The sequence below is a fragment of the Coenobita brevimanus genome, chromosome 19, assembly GCF_032717465.1.
Source record: "Coenobita brevimanus isolate Jiangsu-jjx chromosome 19, ASM3271746v2, whole genome shotgun sequence".
Classification (NCBI taxonomy): Eukaryota; Metazoa; Arthropoda; class Malacostraca; order Decapoda; family Coenobitidae; genus Coenobita; species Coenobita brevimanus.
Window position 1 is genome coordinate 26,451,591 of NC_136972.1, and position 18,703 is coordinate 26,470,293.

Here is an 18,703-nt window from a genome sequence, read left to right on the forward strand (position 1 = left end):
AAAAAAAAAAAAATCAACAATGCAACAGTACTTTTCTAATACTGTACTTTAACCCTCACCATACATGCTACAGTATTATAGGCCATATTTTTATGGACCTAACCTCCTGAATCAAATGACATACAACTATCCTCTGTATTTCACTGGAGTTATGAAACCGACACATCTGCCAATAGCAAAGTTACGTAAAAAATGGAAACCCATCTATTTAAAATGTATTTTCAGATGGTTTAACAATAAATTCTGTTAAATCATCCCAAAATACAGTATGCTTCAAACAAGTGATTTCAAAAGAGTTTATAAATCCACAAACAACAGAAACTGGCAAAAGTGAAACTGCAAACGGTGAGGGATGTACTGTGCTGTATTGTACAGTATTTTATTAACCTTTTTCTTGCTACCTCCATATTATTTGGTTCAGTTTATGAGAGACTTTCTGAACAGGAGAAGTTAGATACATTTACAGCTTTCATACACCTTCATTATAAGAGGTCTCTCCAAAGATGAATAAAGCATCAAAAGGTAGCTAAACTAAAAATGTTTAACTAGTGTGAAGAGGTTAAGAGGCTACCTAGCACCTCCTCCTTACCACCTCCTTTCGGTATATGGCACATACTTTTACTCCTCTATGCACTATACATAAAGTGTATGGACTAAAAAGGTATAATTAATATAAAAAACACACCCAACCCCATATCATACACCTCTTTTAAAGTACAGCATGGCACAAGGCCGATCTATTTATCTATTGCCAGACCCCTTAATACTGTTAGGGGTGCCCACAAACAAATCACCTCCATGTCCCTCTTTTCTGCAACCTGGCTACCTCCTCTCCAACTCATATCCCCCTCCCTCATATCTCCATCCCCCCCCCATCACATCCATAGTCTTCCCTGTCCCTGCCCCCTTCCACCTCACACACATAAACACTCCTTTGACAACTCTCATTCCCTCGTTCTCCATCCTCTGTCTCTCATCCTCGATCGTTCATTTTCTTATGCTTAGCCTTCAGAAATACAAAAAATATGTATCAAGGGGTAAAATAGTATATCAGATACACTGCTACAGAAGAACTCAAAATTCCAGCTGGGATCCATACACAACACTGGTCAGCCTTAACATAAAACCTCCTGCTAATTCCAACACGGGAGTTTGTTATGAGGAAGCATGGCATCATTTAGATGATAATGAAATCAGAGGCAGTACAGAGTTTCATGAATAAAAAACAGTATTGCCCATGACCTGACTGATGTGAGTGTTGGAGTGTGATAAGGTAATGTGTTAGAGAGTGGTGAGTGGTGACTTGGAGTGTGTGATGATATTCTGAAGCATGTAATGTGATGATATGCGATAGCATATTACTGTATGTGATGTGTACTGTACATGACTGACAAACATCCAGTATCCCATTATTGAGGTAAGGGAAGTCTGGGTGTCAGTGGAGATGCTGTGGTGTTCTGATGTGATGATAAGTGAACTGGATGTCACTCTGAGTGTGGTGTGATGGGGCTCTGGAAAGTGGTAGTGGTGAGGGAGGTGTGATGAAATTGTGAGATAGTCAGGTGGTCTAAGCATCAGTCCAAGTTTCAGAAGGAAGATATAGCAGTAAAGTGTAGAGGCCATATGCTAAGGAAATCAGTGCAGTATGATGGAGTTGGAGAATGTGGTTGGGTGTAGGTGTGAGGCAGGGATGATGTGATGAAGCAGTGGACGTCTAGGTGGGGTAGGTGTAAATAAAGGTGTCATTGTATGGTGAGGGTGGTAGTGATGTATGTTTATGACTGTAGAGAATATTCAGGGTGTCGAGGGTAATCTAAGCATTTGTGGAATTGGGTGTTGCTGTGAGGTGAGGGTATAGAACTGCTGGGTGAGAATGATGTGGTGGGATGTGTGGAATGGGTGATGTGTAAAAGGTGTTGTGTTGAATATTTAGGGCAGTAAAGATTATTTAAGCATCGGTGGAGTTTGAGGAAGTGGTGGGGTGTAGCTGCGCTGTGAGGGTGTAGACTTGCTGAGTGAGGACAGAGTTGCGGTGTCGGAGAACTTGTAGAAGGTCCGCCTGTCGCTCCAACACTAACTCCAGGTCACTCGGTCCTCTGGAGGTAAGAATTCAAAATCAGAAATACATGGAAATTTACAAACCAGACCAATCATGATGAGGATGTTTTGTTGGGATCTATACTTACTACCTCGATTATTTTCTTCAGCTTTGGGGAGACATTCTGAACACAAGGGGTTGGACACAGCTTTCAAGAATGCATTCACATTCAGAATGCTCTTCTAAACTGAATAAAATCATCTGATAAAAAAAAGAACAATGAAATTAACCAAATCCTTGAGCTAGAAATGTTAACATTTGCTTTGGTATTAATTTTTTATTTCCGGTTCTTCCGTCAACATATTAAATAATTTTTGTAATGCAAGTACAGTACAGCCTCATTATGAATTGCCTTTCTAATAATCTAATATAGTATCAGTCTTTAATATTGTACATTACAGAAAAACTGCCTAAACGGTTCCAACAATACCTACTTATCAAAAAATATAACTGCCAGTTTTCCCCAGTTTACAGTACCAATTGTATGGTAAAAGTTGTGATAGTTAGAAACACATCCCTGACTTATGGAGAGGACTGCCAGTACAGTAGTTATATCAAGTGATTACTGTAATCGGGAACATTAGAGTCACTGCTTCATGGCCATGGATACTTACGCATGTCTGAACGCAGCCAAACAGATGGGTATGATGCAGCAAAAGAAATGGAAAACACACAAGTATGAGAAGCTGTAAACAGAATGTCCAGTGAAAGGGCCATACCGGTACATATACTCAAACACCTTTCAATAAATATAAATATATGAATGAATGCAGTAATAAAATAAATAAACTTCATCTCATACATGATAACAATACAGTATTAAACAGTTACTTGGACTCTAAAAAAATTCTCACATGACCAATACACTATTTAAGTTGAGGCTCAGTTTTGTACATTAAGGATACTTTTTCTTGCTGCCCAGTTGAATGGACATGATGTGATAAAGAATGATACTAACCTGACACCAACGTATGAGTCTGGACTGGACAGCCTGAGTGCCAAGTCATCAGCCAGTGAGTCGGGTGGTGCTGCTGCGGTGTTGAACCTCACTACATCAACTGCAACACAATACAGTACATCATTCACAGCAAATATCACACCTGCTTTGACAACCAAGCTCACTCAACCTGACCAAACATCAATGAGTAATTAATACAGTACATGCTACTCCTGGGTCTCACCCTAAGTACTGGCCAGGAAAACTAAATGGGTACTCAATTTCTTTTAAGTTCTTATGTCCACTGATTGCCTTAAGTTATAATCAGCACTATCACCAAAACACTTCTCCACTTCCTGATAAACACATTGCTGCCACCCAGAATGAACTCTGGGACTGAGCATGAATAGATCATTTAAATCACAGAACACCTTGTGTCTCTGGCAGTGTTAACATGACTGACATATAGGTACATCATCATCATTATCACCATCATCATCATGATGGCCTTTTTTCCCCACCACAACGATGGGGTGAGGTAGAATCCAGAGACAAAGGAGAAAGTACAAAAGTAAAGTTGTCAACTGCATGCCCAGTGAAATGGGGCAAACAATCATTCACAAACAGATACTGGAATGATAAGTTCACAAAGAAAAGCTGCACACAGTCTTACCAATGTGTTTGATGAGAAATGGTACAGCCACAACAACCTCAATGATAAAAATAAACTGCTGGTAGTTCACAGGTGACAGAGGGAGCGAGAGGGAGCATCGTGACGTGGATCCTCCCAAGCAGTAGTCTCGCACCAGACACCCCACCACCATCAATATTACATTGCCTGCCAAGAGCACAAGTTACTGGAGATGGAGTGTACGACTAGGGGAAGGCTGAGGGGGAAGCTAGAAAGGGAACAACTCAACCCAACAGGGAAGGATGGAGAAGTAACTTTTAAACCATAAAGATGTTATGGAATTCAGATTTTTAGCAAACTTTCAAGCATCACATGATACCTTTCAAAGTGTAAAAAAAAAAAAAAAAAAAAAATCTGGATACATTACAAAATCTGTGTAAATTATGACAGACATCCCTCATGCATGCCTGATACCTGTGTTTTTCAATTACACAGCTAATTGACTTTTACCCGGTTGATACCTCTAACTGTTCTTTGTATGCCCAAACTTAAGTTTATGCACCAGTGTACTGTACAGTATATCTTAATCATGTGGAGGTACTCCAGTTCTGCCTTGGTGGTGTGAACTGATGATGACATCTATGTACGGTACTACTGAAGAGCAGTATCATACCTTCTCTCTTTTATCACATTTATTATTATACAATTCAGGTTAAAAAATGTTACTATGATGTTTAAAAGATCCCTGATATACACCATACATACGGTATGAAACTGTATTTATAGAAGCTAAAAGTTTGGTGTTAACTGAGAATGAAAAAAGCCAATAGGTGGATGGTCCTGTGAGATTTGGTCCCAAATGAATTATTCCTATAAATTATTACATTAATCTAACTTTCTGATTTTGATCTAATGGCAGTTCTTCCCAGTCCAGTTTCTAGAGTACGTGAAGATTTACTCATACTTTTATTAAAGGTTCTCACCACCACTTAGTATATAAAAGGTGGTCCTATGTAGGTGTCTTGTGAGGTTGTAGAAATCATGGTAGCCAATGACGCGGGACTTCTTGTGTTGGGCCTTCACATACCACGTCAGCACCTGCAACATTGTGAAAACTTTTAACAAAAGCCAAAACAATGACTTACTTGACTCTGGCAGCTGTCAATGGCTATGGGAGGTAGGTCAACTGTGTGTGTGTGTGTGTGTGTGTGTGTGTGTGTGTGTGTGGGGTCTAGCAGATTAACCCCTTAACCGCGGGGCGTCACTTTCGTGACGCTTGGGAGCAAGGGATCATACCGCGGGGCGTCGCTTTTGTGATTCTGTGTTATTTTGAATTCACCCGGGCTTTCAAGTGGGGGCTTGTATCATCTATCAGTACTGACAATGTCCAACACTAGTCAGCACTCCTAATCTCATCTGTACTCCCATCCATTGTTGACAATTTAGCCATTTCTCCCCGTTCTTGACTCCCCTCCCTACCCCCCCTCCATTACCCTATCCTCTCGCCTGCCCGGCCATGCTACGCTAAGTAAATCTTCCCTGGAATTTTTCACTGATTTCATCCATTGAAATAAGCCCTATGTCGTATTCTTATACCAAATAATATATACAAGAAAGAAATCAGGTAAGTGAGAGTGCCATACACCTGGAATTGGCTAATTATCACCTGACAACACCTCACGTGCACTCGTTCGCTAATTTTCGCTGTTTTATTCCCCTTGAAATATGCCGTATAATCTATTTTCGTAATAAATATACATGTAAGGAGAGAAGGGAGAAGCCTAAGTGATATTTACATTCACCTGGAACTACCTAATTTATAATGTATTGTCTAGATTTCCTGCCAATCATATCAGTGCTACACAAAGCTGTTTCAAGATTTAACATTGGTAGCTCTTATTATATATCTCCTAAGTAGGCCTCTAATCTATTTTCGTAATAAATATACATGTAAGGAGGGAAGGGAGAACCCTAAATGATATTTACATTCACCTGGAACTACCAAATTTATAATGTATTGTCTAGATTTCCTGCCAATCATATCAGTGCTAGACTTAGCTGTTTCAAGAAGTAATATTGGTAACTCTGAATAACCCCTAAAGCAGGCCTCTAGGCTAGCTGGCCTGGCCCCTGCGTTATCAGTGTAGTCTCATCTTCCGAAGTGAGAGGACGTATGTTTCATCTTGCTGACTTCAAGGCCTTTTTTCACCCCCATGCAAATGGCTCTGTGACCTTTATCCCCTACTAAACCTCGTGTGGAAAGAGGTAAAGGGCTGACAATTGATAAAAGAGTGACTACGATCTTTCTATTGAGTAAAACAGTGCAAGTGGAATTGTAAATAATGTGTAAATAATGTGTAAACAGCAAGTAAAAGTAATGAATGTAAATATACGTGAACAATGGAAAATAGTTTTATAAGTTATTTCAAGTGACAGTGCATAACACTGTAAATAAAATAGAAATGTAAATAACGTAAATAAAATAGAGAACGTAAATAGAAATGTAAATGAGTAGTATTATAAGAATACGAGTATATACCCTAGGAGTAATGAAAGTGAAAGTTTCACTCTAGCATGTCTGAATGCTATGAGTTATGAGAGTGAAGATGAAAGTGACATTCACTCTCAATGCCAGTATACAGGACGAGAAAGTGAATGCTACGTATTTTACTGAAAGAAATTGAATCCCTACAGTGACAATAAACTAATACTACTGAAGGAAACTTATGGATAAAGACTGTAGATATATATAAGTGTTATATAGTAATAGAAATATAAAGTGTGAGGGGTTTTATGAATAATAAATGACAGACTACCATGAGCGAACTAGTGCCAGTGCGACGATCAGACGCGCTCGTAATTTCCATTGCTTTCACAGTGTTTTTTGAGTATGGATCCCAAACTACTTGAAAATTGTAGAATAGTGTTTATAGTGTTTGTATCTGGCTGTGGTAATCATATTACGGGTTGTCGGGAAGTGTAAAGTGGAGACTTCGTTACCCTACTTCAGAGGTCTCCACAAGTCCTACGGTAACCGACGAAGGCTCAACAATCATTCCAGGAGAAAGCTGAAGGTATGTGCCATAAGCATATGTAATTTTATTATTCTAGGACTAATAACTGATTTTTGGCAAATATGTGTGTGTGTGTGTGTGTGTGTGTGTGTGTGTGTGTGTGTGTGTGTGTGTGTGGGGTCTAGCAGATTAAGGCATTCCTACTGGATGTGAGTCTGTGGGGCAGTTGGAATAACCTGCCTACATAATGTCACTATCAGGCAAGAGGCTGGTCACTCATCTTAATTAAGTAGTCTCCTGATAAAAAGGCGCAATGATGGATTGGATGGATGGATGGCAGATGCTACAATACATAACATTTACAGCTGGGCTTTATCAGGATACTGACATAAGAAAGGTATATACAAACCGTGGTGAAGGCCCATATAAGAATATGGAGGTACTGCAGGCCAGAGAATGTGTCCGTGCCAGTGTTGTCACTGTGTAGCACTGGCACCAGGAACCCACCCGACACCAGTACTACCTACCAGGGGAAATATCAGGAATTATTAAGAATGGTTCTGCATGGAGACAACTGTGCCATGGGACTGAGCAGAGAAACAGCTCAAGATCATGACACAGGTATGAAGAGGTGCTGTTGGATGACAGGAACTGCACATCCTACCATGGTCAACTGCCTATAAAAATAACCATAAACTTTGAAGACATAAATGTACCTACAAGGCTGGGTGTTAATTTTATTTCAATGCCAAAAAAGAATTAAAAATACCGGAGTTATAATCACCAAATGGATGGTACTAACAATAATGCAGTATAAAAGTATTATCATCACACTGATGGATTATATACCAGTACTGTTCTCTTTATTTAGCTAATGATCAAATGCTTGTGTCAAGTGGGGTTGGTGGAGGATTAGTGCCCCTCCCTGTAAAACAATGAACTCTAAGCCCTTGACCACCCCGTTTGGGATACATGGCGTCTGGCAATGAATGAATGAATGAATGATCAAATGCTTAAAACTTACATTGCAAAAGGGATCTGGAAAACACATTGCCCATTCTCTCTGACAATTGGCTCTGTGTGGTCCAAAATTATTTTTATTTTTTTCCAGTGTTTCCCTCCAATTCAGTTTCTCCAATAAGATGCAGTACTTAATTAAACTCAGAAATAAAGCAGAAGTGGACCACAGATGCATGCATAACCCATTCAAAATTATTTACTGAAGGTAATTGTAGAGAGACTATGGTACCATTAAGAGGAAACTATACTCTGTATGGGCTAACCTGTTGTAGATTCACACCCTCTTCTAGCAGTTGCCTCTAACTGGATAAAGTAATTTTATTTCTATTACTAAAACAGTGGTGTGTTAAACAGTAGGCTTATTCGTAATCATAACTTTCACTCTGACCTTCCATGAGAATCAGATGGTAGCCGAGACGATGCAGGTCTACCGACAAGCTGGCTGGCACAGAGTATAGTAAAGTATCAGACATAACACACAGACTATTAACTCACTGTAATCTAATTTAATCAAGGTTAATTAAGTCACAACTACAGACACTAAGGTACAGGACTGTTGAGACATACCATAAACAGGAGCTTTGCATAGAGTGCGGGAATGACGGGAAGTGGGTGGTGGTGGTGATACTGGTCCACAGTGATCAGCTGATCCTCATCACCTGCACCTGTGTTGATGTCCCCGTCCATACCCACCTCCACACTACTGGTACCCTGCATGTGTCAATCATGGACTCATAAAATCAAAAGCAGTCCATATAATAAAATATTAAAAATGTATAATAAAGCTGGCAATGAGAAAGTTGGGTGTTGAGGAATACTCTGAATAGATATAGCAATGTTTGAAGGCAACAGTATGAGTACAGTAGAGTACCTATGTAATGAACTCTTGATGAATCCTGGCAGCATAAGGAACCTGTTCTGGTCATTCTATGTATTATAAGATCCATTATCAAGTGACTTTAGAAATGGCCTGCTTTATGAGTTGCTCTATGCTGATGAATTAATGTTAACTGTGGACCTTTACATGGGCTGGCAGGAGAAATTGGAGCAGTATAATGGTGAAACAGAAAGATGAAGGATGTCTGATAGAGTGAGAGAAATTTGTACCGGTATGGAAAAAGTAGCCTGGAGGTGTTTCTATCATGGCCATCCCTTGTTTGGTGGTTCCCAGAATGGAGCAAGACACTGGAGATGATAATGATGGGGGAAGGGCCACAGATTTAGACAGATGGAGAAACAAAAGTAGTATTTCTGAAGTTTCAGACAATCATGCCTCTCTCTCTCTCCTTCTATGTGCATGGCCTTGTGGTATGTGTCAGAAGGGTGTTGGGAGTAATTCAACTTTACACAATGTTTATGATAAATGGGTTGGCTACACAAGAGGGTGACATGGTAAACTGCACATTTATTTCACACCACGACATAAAATCCCATTATCATGATTGTGATGGTGACAGTTGGCCAATCACATACAGTATTTCCTTTTCCACTATGTAGTGACAGCTGCTGTATATGCTACTACCAATGATATTTAAGGTCTGTCTATGTATCTATTGCCAGATGCCTCAAACCCATAAGGGGTGGCAACAAACAAAGGGCCTCCATGTCACCCTGTCCAATGCCATTTCACTGCCCTGCTTCCAGCTCACACCCCCCTCTCTCGTTTCAGTTACAAAACTCGATTGAATTCTTTATGGCACTGCCCACTCAATCCTCCAGCCAATATGAGCAGCATTAAGGATGTTAACGGTCTTAAAATCAATTCTCACATGCATCTAGAAGGTACAGAAACCTCAGACCAATCTACAGTACAATGGTCTAAAAAAAAAAAAAAAAAGTCTCATAACAAAGCAGTTTATCTAATCTCATTAATTGCCTAAGATGTACCGAAAAGGAAAGCATCGAGTTCCGTATTTACTAACCAAAAGCAAAGGTAAGGCATATATAGAATGGGAAGGATATAGATAAAAAATTGTGCATGTCATGATAACTACTCTCAAAAATGACCTAAATAAAACATGGGTAAGTCTTAGATAGGGTGCAAAAATAAAGATATAAGAAACTAAGGTGAATGTGGAAATTGTATAATCAGACCATCTACTCTTCATCCAGTAACTCAGTACATGCGAACAATGCATGAATGTACATTTTTTTGCCTTTCCAATCTGCTGCCCCTGAATCATCACTGTTGCTAAGTAGCACAAATTGGTGAAGGCATGTTTTACCCCAGGGTTATTGAAAATTTATGAATATCCTGAAAATTAAACGTGTAAATTGAACGCAGAAGCTTATTTCATTCGCTTACACGTAGATCAGGACTTCTTTCAGGCATATTTGCGAGTTAAATAGGAGGCAGCCACCCACTCATCCACACCAAAACAAATCCCACTTATCTACATCTTTATTTATCCCTTTCGTCATAATAAGCCGTAAATACATAATTACATAAATCAACCCATAATGATGACCAAACGTATTAAAACCAGGAAATGAAGGTCCGTATTAATTTCAGCATATAAACCTTGTGCAAGTATTTTGAACGCATTCAAGCCTAGAAAAAAGAAAAACACTAGTACAAGGAAGACGTTAATTAAGGTACTAAAATGTACAGGAGAAGACGTATATGTTGAAAATAATTAAATGAACCATCGTCCCTGCATACACACAGCCAGTACACAAACACGGTCTCTCCTTTCCACGCTCCTGTTCAGTTATGGCTGTCGGGAAGAATAAGGGCCTCAATAAATCGGGCAAGAAGGGGTCCAAGAAGAAGGTGTAAGTATACCATATTGTCTTATTTTATACCCAAGACGTCATCCTATCAATTGCACAGCGCAGTATTGTGATAAACGGAAAACTATGACTGATGTCGAAAGATGAAAATGAGGCAGAAATTGACGAGTACCTGCGATGGTTTGGGAGTGAAGTTTTTTGGTTGAAGCTTGACTTGTTTTTTCATCTTTGCTGCAGGATCGACCCCTTCACCCGTAAGGACTGGTACGATGTGAAATCACCGGCCCTCTTTTTCAACCGGAATGTCGGAAAAACCCTTGTGAACAGAACCCAGGGCACAAGTGAGTGACTGCCGGGAATAGGACAGGTTGAAGAGATATGATGGCTGCATGTAATTTATAATCGTAGTTCGTACTTGGTGTGTGTATTATTATTATTGATTGGTAATTTCGAATAGTCAAGGTTATTCCGATGGAATTTTCTTTTAGCCAGACCTAATCAATCTAATGCACTGTACTTAACAAACCTTACCGGTACCTCACCTAACCAAGAGGTGTGACTGTCCAAACCTGCAAAGATAGCTTATTATTTACGGTACATTAATCTAAAATGAAGAAGGAAATTTAGTTACACCTTTAGGAGCTGCTTAGCATGGACTAACTGGCCTAAGTTATTGCAGTTATACTCTGTTCTTCTGTTCTTAATTAAATACTGCGAGGATTGTTGTGGCCTTAGGCTTATGGGCCTGCATTCTCAGTTAAGGAAGCTCTCAAACACCACCCCCTAAGCTATGTATATTGCCTCTTACACTTTCATGTTCTTAATTAGGATAAGGGTGGTTACTTATGGTAGCAAATGAAAGTAAACAAACTGCCAAAAAAGCATTCATGAATCTTCTCATGCAATCACATATGCCCCCATGAGCATGTCTTTGAACTTCCGTAGTAGAAGACTTCAGTATCCCCACTCTTAATTACTCACATACCAGATTGTCAAGGGAAAAGAAAGCAGTTACATGTGCTGGAATTATTGTAATCAATGAACTACTGAGTGAAAAGATGGTGATCTGGCACACATTAATGTAAGTTCATGTTCGGCTGGGCTCGTTGGATTGGCTGCACATGCCCACAACTTGTGTTCACCACTAGTAGTGTTTGTTTATATTCGTTCGCCAACTTTAATTCCATTCTAATGGAGAATTATCAAGCCCATGTGTTTTAAGTGCCATCTTATATGCTTATTTAAGGCAGATACAGTACATTGAAGTACATATTTGTTTATTTATTTATTCTTTTTTAAGAAAAATTGAGTTGTGTTCATGTGCTGATGTATTGGCATAAATTGAATGCATGAGCAAGCTGTGCATGATTCAGTGACTATTTTCTGTTCCATCATCATTCCAAACATGGTTTGGTTTGTGTGGTGTTATGTTTTAAGGAAACTACAGTAGGCCGGTTGGCACATGCTAGGCAGTTCTTACAAGTTTGTAACTAAAGTGTGGGAATAAGACAAGGGTAGGAAGGAAGGCCATTGGAGAATAGCAGTCAACCTAGAAGATGGGTGGCTTTTACTAGTTCAGCCCTTATTCTGCACCCCTTCCTTAGCAGTGTGTCCTGCTGTAGGTCACACTACTAAGCTGGCATACAGTGGGTTAAGTTGCCCAACGATGGCCAGGTTGTTGTGGGAAAGAGAGCAATGGTCAGCCATCATCTGCTCCTCCAGGACCTGTTTTTTTAATGTCCAGTCTGAGTTTATCTAAACAGGGATGATATAGTACTTTTTTTTTTTTTTTTTTTTTTTTTAAAGCAGTTTGTCTTTTGGTAGCGAGAAACTAACAGTAAGTCTCATTTTCATGTTCTTTTTAGGCATTTACAAGACCTCAGTACCTTGGAAAAGTTGCTTTACCTACAGTAGGTCCTTTTCTACCTGTAAATCTACTTTGCTCGTTTCCCCAGTGTATAGTGCTATTCCCAACTTACAGTAAAAGTTATTTTGAAATAGGTCATTGCTTAAAAATGAAAGCTGGCCATATAATGTTATTTTACTTATCTTAAAAATGTGGCAAGTATGAGGAACTAGGAATCCCACAGGGTGTAAAACTAATATTAAATGAAGATTCAGAAAGATCTTTTGTTTGTATATGACTTCTTGGCTAAAGAAACTGAAGAAATCTCTACCCCTGATCATGCTATAGCAACTTCACAACCCTCTTACGTTTAAATACATGAGAATGTGTTACCTTTTATGTAGAAGTGGGTTGAATGTTCAAGTGTGGCTCATTTCTCTAAGCATGCTGTTGATAGTATCTAAGTGGATAAGAAGAGAGGATGATAGTGAAGTAGGGTACGGTAGCACTAGGTTAAGAGAGCATAGCTGGTTGAAGGTAAAGTACTTGTCTTGTACAAGCATGGAAAGATATGACTTGGGGTCCCCTCCCTTGTACAGAGATTGCCTCTGAGGGCCTGAAGAACCGTGTGTTTGAGGTGTCATTGGCCGACCTTCAAAACGAGGCCGATGCTGAGCGCAGCTTCCGTAAGTTCCGCCTCATTGCCGAGGAGGTCCAGGGCAAGAATGTGTTGTGCAACTTCCACGGTTTCAACCTGACCACAGATAAGCTCAGGTCCATGGTCAAGAAGTGGCAGGTAGGTTCAGTGGCAGTGCTTTATGAACATACTTCCTGCATCTCAAAAATACAGGTAGTGAAATGAGTATTTAACCATGATTAACTGGTGTGAGTTATGGCCCCATGATTAATTGGTGTTTATTATGGCCACCTTCCCAAGTTGTGTGACCTGCTGTAGGGTGACCTGAGCTACCGTAGAGTGGGTCAGGTTTTCCAAAGACGGCCAGGTTGTAGCAGGAAGGAGAGCAATGGTCAGCCCTCATCTGCTCCTCCAGGACCTCTTTCCAAATGTCCAATTGAAGTTGAGCTAAATAGGGATGATACAACTTTGCTTTATTAACTTTATCACATATATCCACTTGATTGATTGGGATACCGGTATTTATTAATGAGATATGATAGGTAGTAAATAACTGGCTTCTACTGACTGTGAGAGGTACCACCATGAGAGTAAAGTGACAGTAAAGTATGGGTACAAGCTTGGTAACTAGCCACACAATCATCACTCAGATAGGACACACTCATCCACGAGTACATATTTCAAAGTTACAACTGTCATTACATGTCATAGATTTTTTTCCACAATGGCTTCCAGCAATTGTTAAATATATAATTTACTGGTTTTGGTACTTCATCTAGCATCCTGTCCATAAAAGACATCAGCTGTACCATGGCCAGCCATAAAATGGGGATTCCATAAGAGGAAGCATGATGTTATTTTTATGTATATACTGTACTGTATGTAATGTAGTAGAACCTTGGAAAACAAGTGACAGTTATAAGAAAAAAAGAAGGCAGCATAGACTAAAATAATTAGATAAGTAACCATTGTATGAAAGAGGGATGCAGATTTGTATTGAAGGGAAAAGGTTCAGAAAAAGTCCACCACAGTATCAGTTCCTGCACATAATGTATATATACTAATACACTCCTGTAACCCACAACAGACCTGCATCGAGGCCAATGTAGATGTTAAGACCACCGATGGCTACATGCTGCGAGTGTTCTGCATCGGTTTCACTGAGAAGGTTTCAAGCCAGACCCGCAAGACTGCCTATGCCCAACACACACAGGTTAAGAATATCCGCAAGAAGATGGTGGAAATCATCAACCGGGCTGTTGCATCCAGTGAGCTTAAGGAAGTGGTGAACAAGCTGATCCCTGACTCAATGGCCGATGACATCCGCAAGGCCTGTAACCTTATCTATCCTCTCAAAGAAGTCCACATTCGCAAGGTAAGCTAAAGTCAGTGAAAGATTTGCGAGGTGCTATCCAAATTTTCTGTACTGGGATCACGGCTCCTAAACGGGCTGTAGTGGCGCGGAGCTAGGTGGACATGGGGATTACTGACATTCGTTTGTTTGCCATCGTGCCTGTGTCATCTGGCAGTTTTCGAGATGGATATAAAAAGGGAACAACGAATTTGGATCAGATTGTGTGCAAGTCTCGGGAAAAATGCAACAGAGACCCTGACAGTGATTCAGAAAGTGTTTGGTGAGCAATCTCTTGGTTGGACAGCCTCACCAAGACCCAAAAAGGCCAGACAGGTGAAAAGCAATGTCAAGAGCATGCTGATCCTTTTCTTTGGCATCAAGGGGATTGTGCACAAAGAATTTGTCCCAGCTGGCCAGACTGTCATTTCCAGCTTCTACTGTGATGTTTTGTAGCAACTGCGTGAAGATGTAAGAAGGCGACGCCCCAAGCTTTGGCAAGACAGCAACTGGCTGCTTCACCCTGACAATGTCCCAGCTTACAGTGTGCTCAGCACCCAGCAGTTTTTGGCCAAGAACAACATGGCTATCATCCCCCACCTTCCTTACTCGCTGAATTTGGCCCCTGCGACTGCATTCTGTTCCCAAAAATGAAGATCAGGCTGAAAGGGCTTCATTTTGATACCATTGAGGACATCCAGAAGGAATAGCCAGCGGTACTCGATACTTGTCAAAAAAGACTCCCAGGGAGCGTTGCAGTGATGGAGGAAGCATTCAGACTGGTGTATCAATGTGTAAAGGAACTACTGGTGCTTCGAGGGTGAATGCAGCTAATAGGAGCTATGTTGAGTTTTCAGTTTTATATAGCATTAGTCCGGAAACTTTTGGATAGCACCTCGAACGTGTTTAATTCACTCATAGAGTGCATGGTTTATTCTTTTCATAATGATGCTAGTGGTAATAGTGATGGTGAAGGCAATGCATACTTTTTTTTATTTTTTTTTATTTTATTTTTTTATTATTTTTTTTTTTTTTACAACAAGCAACTGTTAAGGTACTATGCAGTGAATAATATCTAGATAGTGAAATCTGTATCATGCACACCTTCCCAAGTATTGTGACCTGCTGTAGGATGACTTGAGCTGCCATACAGTGGGCCATGTTGCCCAAGGACGGCCAGGTTGTTGTGGAAAGGAAAGCAATGGTCATCCTTTGTCTACACCTCCAAAATCTCTTTCTTAATATCCAGTTGGGGTTGAGCTAAACAGGGATGATACAACTTTTTCTGATTACTACTAGTACTGGGATGTCATTTTATTAAGTTCTTGGTGAAGACAAAATTCTCTCAGTAACTTAATAAAATTATAGGTGATTATGGAATGAAATTTAAGGCCCTTGGGCTGAGTTACTTGTAATCAGTAAGTTTGTATGGTATTCGAACATGGTATCATTGGATCCATTGTAAACTGAAGTCATGTATTAATATTTTCTATAACTGGTAGGTGGTTTGAGGTGCCCAAGTTTATGCCTGTGGGGTGGAATCAGGACTCCAGGGGGCTTGAATGGTGACTGAATGAGTGTTGCCTACTTAATTGGGCTGACATGGTAAATTTCTTCAGCATTAGGCTTTTTTTTCTGAATCTCTGGACCCTTCCTCACCCAATCCTTGGGTTGGAGTTGAGGTCTGAATGATGATGAAAATGCGACAGATTTTTGTGAGCTTCATATTGCAGAACTGGATAGTTTAAGGACCGGTAGGGGATGTGGATGAAATTCATGTTTTGGGTGCTTTAGTACAATAAAACAGAGGGTGAAGTATGCAAGCCTCTCAGTTTCTGACTGGAATTGGTGGATCATTTATGATCATTAGACTTGGTTAACCTGCATGCCACATTACACAGCACATTCATTAGCGAGATAATGAAGACCGATACACCCTACTTGCAGTATGGGAAAACAAATCATGGTATGTATTTGTGGGTTTGCCTACCGCCTTGCATTCTTGTGGTATCAAGACTTTTGAGGTAGTGGAAAAGCATGTGAGAAGGACACAAAATATTTGTGGCTTGTATTGATCTGTTAAGTGCGTATGTAACTAATGGAATTTAGTTAACAAAAAAAAAAGGGAAAGAAAAAGTTGTGTGCATATACTGTAATATGCAAGTGTACTAGCCACATGGAGGTAAAAGAAAGTGTAGTACCATTTATTTCTCTTTTAGGGAGGATGGTGTTATATGGTTTGATACTTTCAAAGAAATTGAAGATGCCATACAAGTGCCATTTTATTTGATTTTTTGAGGTAGTTCATAGATGTTTTTTTCTCGTTCCTCAGGTGAAGGTGCTGAAGAAGCCTCGTTTTGACCTTGGCAAGCTGCTTGAGATGCATGGTGAGAGTGGCAAGGCTACCACCTCTGCCTCCGGGGAGGATGTCGGCTCTAAGGTTGACCGACCTGACAACTATGAACCCCCTGTTCAAAGCAAAGTCTAAGTAAATAAAGCTCTAAGGTCATAGAATGTTTCTGTCAATGTTTCATCCTTATCTCTCTCCAGCATGCAGTTCAAGGCCTGTATTCTCATCAGGTAAGGAGACTCCCTAGCACCTCTTCCTTAGCTGTTTATTTTTGGATGTGGGTGGTTAGTATTTTGTACCTTATTTATGCAGGTGGTAGGTGGTGGTGACCATCATTCACACACTTGATGTAGTGCCTACTTCTTCCTTCAATTTATCATTCTTTTTCAGTCTGCCCTCCTCTCTTACCTGTTTATCCCATCTTTCCTGTCACTTTTTATTACTCTTTCCAGGTGGCTCTACATTGAGTGACAAACCTAATGGTTTCCTGTAAGCCAGGAAACCATTTACAACACTGGGCAGTAACCATATAACCAACCCTTATGTGTTCCTACGTGTCAACAAGTGGGTTGGCGGAGGGTTAGTGCCTCTCCTTGTAAAAAAAAAGTAACTCAAACAGCCACCCATTACATGATTATGGCATCTGGCTATTGATAAATTTCTCCAGAGTATGATGATATAGGAAGGATTTATTTAATACAAAATAGGCCATGAAAGTGTAAGAAGCAAAATAAATTGCTTAGGAAGAGGTGTTAGGGAGCTTTCTTAACCGAGGAGAATGCAGGCCCCTGAGCCTAGGGCCACAACATAAGTCGTAATATTATACGACTGCCTGGAAAGATATTGGGTGAGACTGGCTCGCTGCCTTATCTCCTTTATGGTGTGCTTTCAAAATTTTATGAACCTCCTCTTCCACACTAAAAGGGGTGGAAAGTATTTAGATTCCCTTTATACTAACCACACTCTTGTAAGCTACATTGATAAAAGTTAGAACATCAAAACTGTTGAACTAAAAATACAAAGCAGAAGGGAACACTTAATTAGGATGGAATTAAGAATGCAATGTGTGACACATCACCTGCATTCATTAGCTCCCACCTTGAGGTATGTTCAGTTTAGAAAAATTACTAGGCAACACCAAGAATAAAATGTGAAGTAACATTGAAAAAGGTTTTAAGAGACTTAGTAATCTCTCCACTGCTTAAGTCTACATGATGATCTGGCAGGAAAAAATTAAGAAAATGCTGAAATGGTTGACACAATATTACATCATTGCTTATCAAGCAGAACACCAAGGTGTTCAGTATAAAGTGCTTATGCCAAATTTATTTTGTGTACTGTATTATAGACAGTGGGAGACGATAATATCACTGAACTGGAAGGGAGAAAAAAATGAGCTGTGAGATAAACACTAGTAAGAATCAAAGGAACAATTTAAATAACAAAGGTATAGAAGTCTTTTGGCCACTTTCAGTTAAACTATGGCGTCCTTGCTGATAAAGCAAAGCATAGACTGAGGATATTTACATTTTGACACCAATTCTGTTGTTCCTAGTGCTTCAAATTAGTATTCATTCACACAGATAACACTTCATCCAAATGTTAATAACAAAGTACCATAATGGCAGTACTCTCTACTGTCCAGTACAAGAACAAGGACACTACTTATTGTTAGGGAAAACTTGCCAGGTGCATTAATCTATCTATCTATTGCCAGATGCCATAATCCCTTAATGGGTGGCCATTTGACTTTGAGTTATTGGTTTTATGGGGAGAGGCACTAATACAGTAACATAATGGCAAGATGGATTTCAGAAAAGGAAGATTGAAAAAAAAGTGTGTTGTGGGATATGTAATTACAGATACTGACAAACATATCTGGTGGCTCTGAACATTAAGGCCACCATTCACAAAATATTTCCAGCAGCAGACTGTAATGCACTATTAGCATGAGTAATTGATGACACTACCTGATGCTATATTTACAAACCCTCCTAAACTTTGGTTATGTATTAAAAACCTGCTTGTTTATACTGGAAGCACACACTTCACAACCAAACCAGACTGGACATTTGGAATAATGCAA

The 18,703-nt window shown here is 39.8% G+C and overlaps 2 protein-coding genes across 2 annotated transcripts; one reads left to right on the forward strand and one right to left on the reverse strand.

Moving 5' to 3' along the window:
• Positions 1-1,856: 1,856 nt before the first annotated feature.
• On the reverse strand, positions 1,857-10,066 carry LOC145391641 (transmembrane protein 192). The gene is made up of 7 exons (XM_080266185.1): positions 10,006-10,066; positions 8,268-8,411; positions 7,090-7,203; positions 4,650-4,764; positions 3,709-3,873; positions 3,057-3,156; positions 1,857-2,096 (listed from the first exon to the last, which is right to left on the reverse strand). The coding sequence occupies exons 1-7, from the start codon at positions 10,030-10,032 to the stop codon at positions 1,949-1,951; spliced, it is 813 nt and encodes a 270-aa protein (XP_080122311.1). The 5' UTR covers positions 10,033-10,066; the 3' UTR covers positions 1,857-1,948.
• A 311-nt stretch (positions 10,067-10,377) lies between these two features.
• On the forward strand, positions 10,378-16,781 carry RpS3A (ribosomal protein S3A). Its single transcript, XM_080266186.1, has 5 exons — positions 10,378-10,475; positions 10,671-10,774; positions 12,879-13,075; positions 14,004-14,291; positions 16,600-16,781. The coding sequence occupies exons 1-5, from the start codon at positions 10,414-10,416 to the stop codon at positions 16,753-16,755; spliced, it is 807 nt and encodes a 268-aa protein (XP_080122312.1). The 5' UTR covers positions 10,378-10,413; the 3' UTR covers positions 16,756-16,781.
• The last annotated feature ends 1,922 nt before the right edge of the window (positions 16,782-18,703 follow it).

Coding starts and splice junctions, on each gene's coding strand:
- LOC145391641 (XM_080266185.1), bottom strand. CDS start 10,032: ATGCCTGAAAGAAGTCCTGATCTACGT. Junction 3,157..3,708: donor ATTTCTCATCAAACACATTG/GTAAGACTGTGT, acceptor ATTGTGTTGCAG/TTGATGTAGTGAGGTTCAAC. Junction 2,097..3,056: donor GACTCATACGTTGGTGTCAG/GTTAGTATCATT, acceptor TCTTACCTCCAG/AGGACCGAGTGACCTGGAGT.
- RpS3A (XM_080266186.1), top strand. CDS start 10,414: ATGGCTGTCGGGAAGAATAAGGGCCTCAATAAATCGGGCAAGAAGGGG. Junction 10,775..12,878: donor GAACAGAACCCAGGGCACAA/GTGAGTGACTGC, acceptor TCCCTTGTACAG/AGATTGCCTCTGAGGGCCTG. Junction 13,076..14,003: donor CCATGGTCAAGAAGTGGCAG/GTAGGTTCAGTG, acceptor AACCCACAACAG/ACCTGCATCGAGGCCAATGT.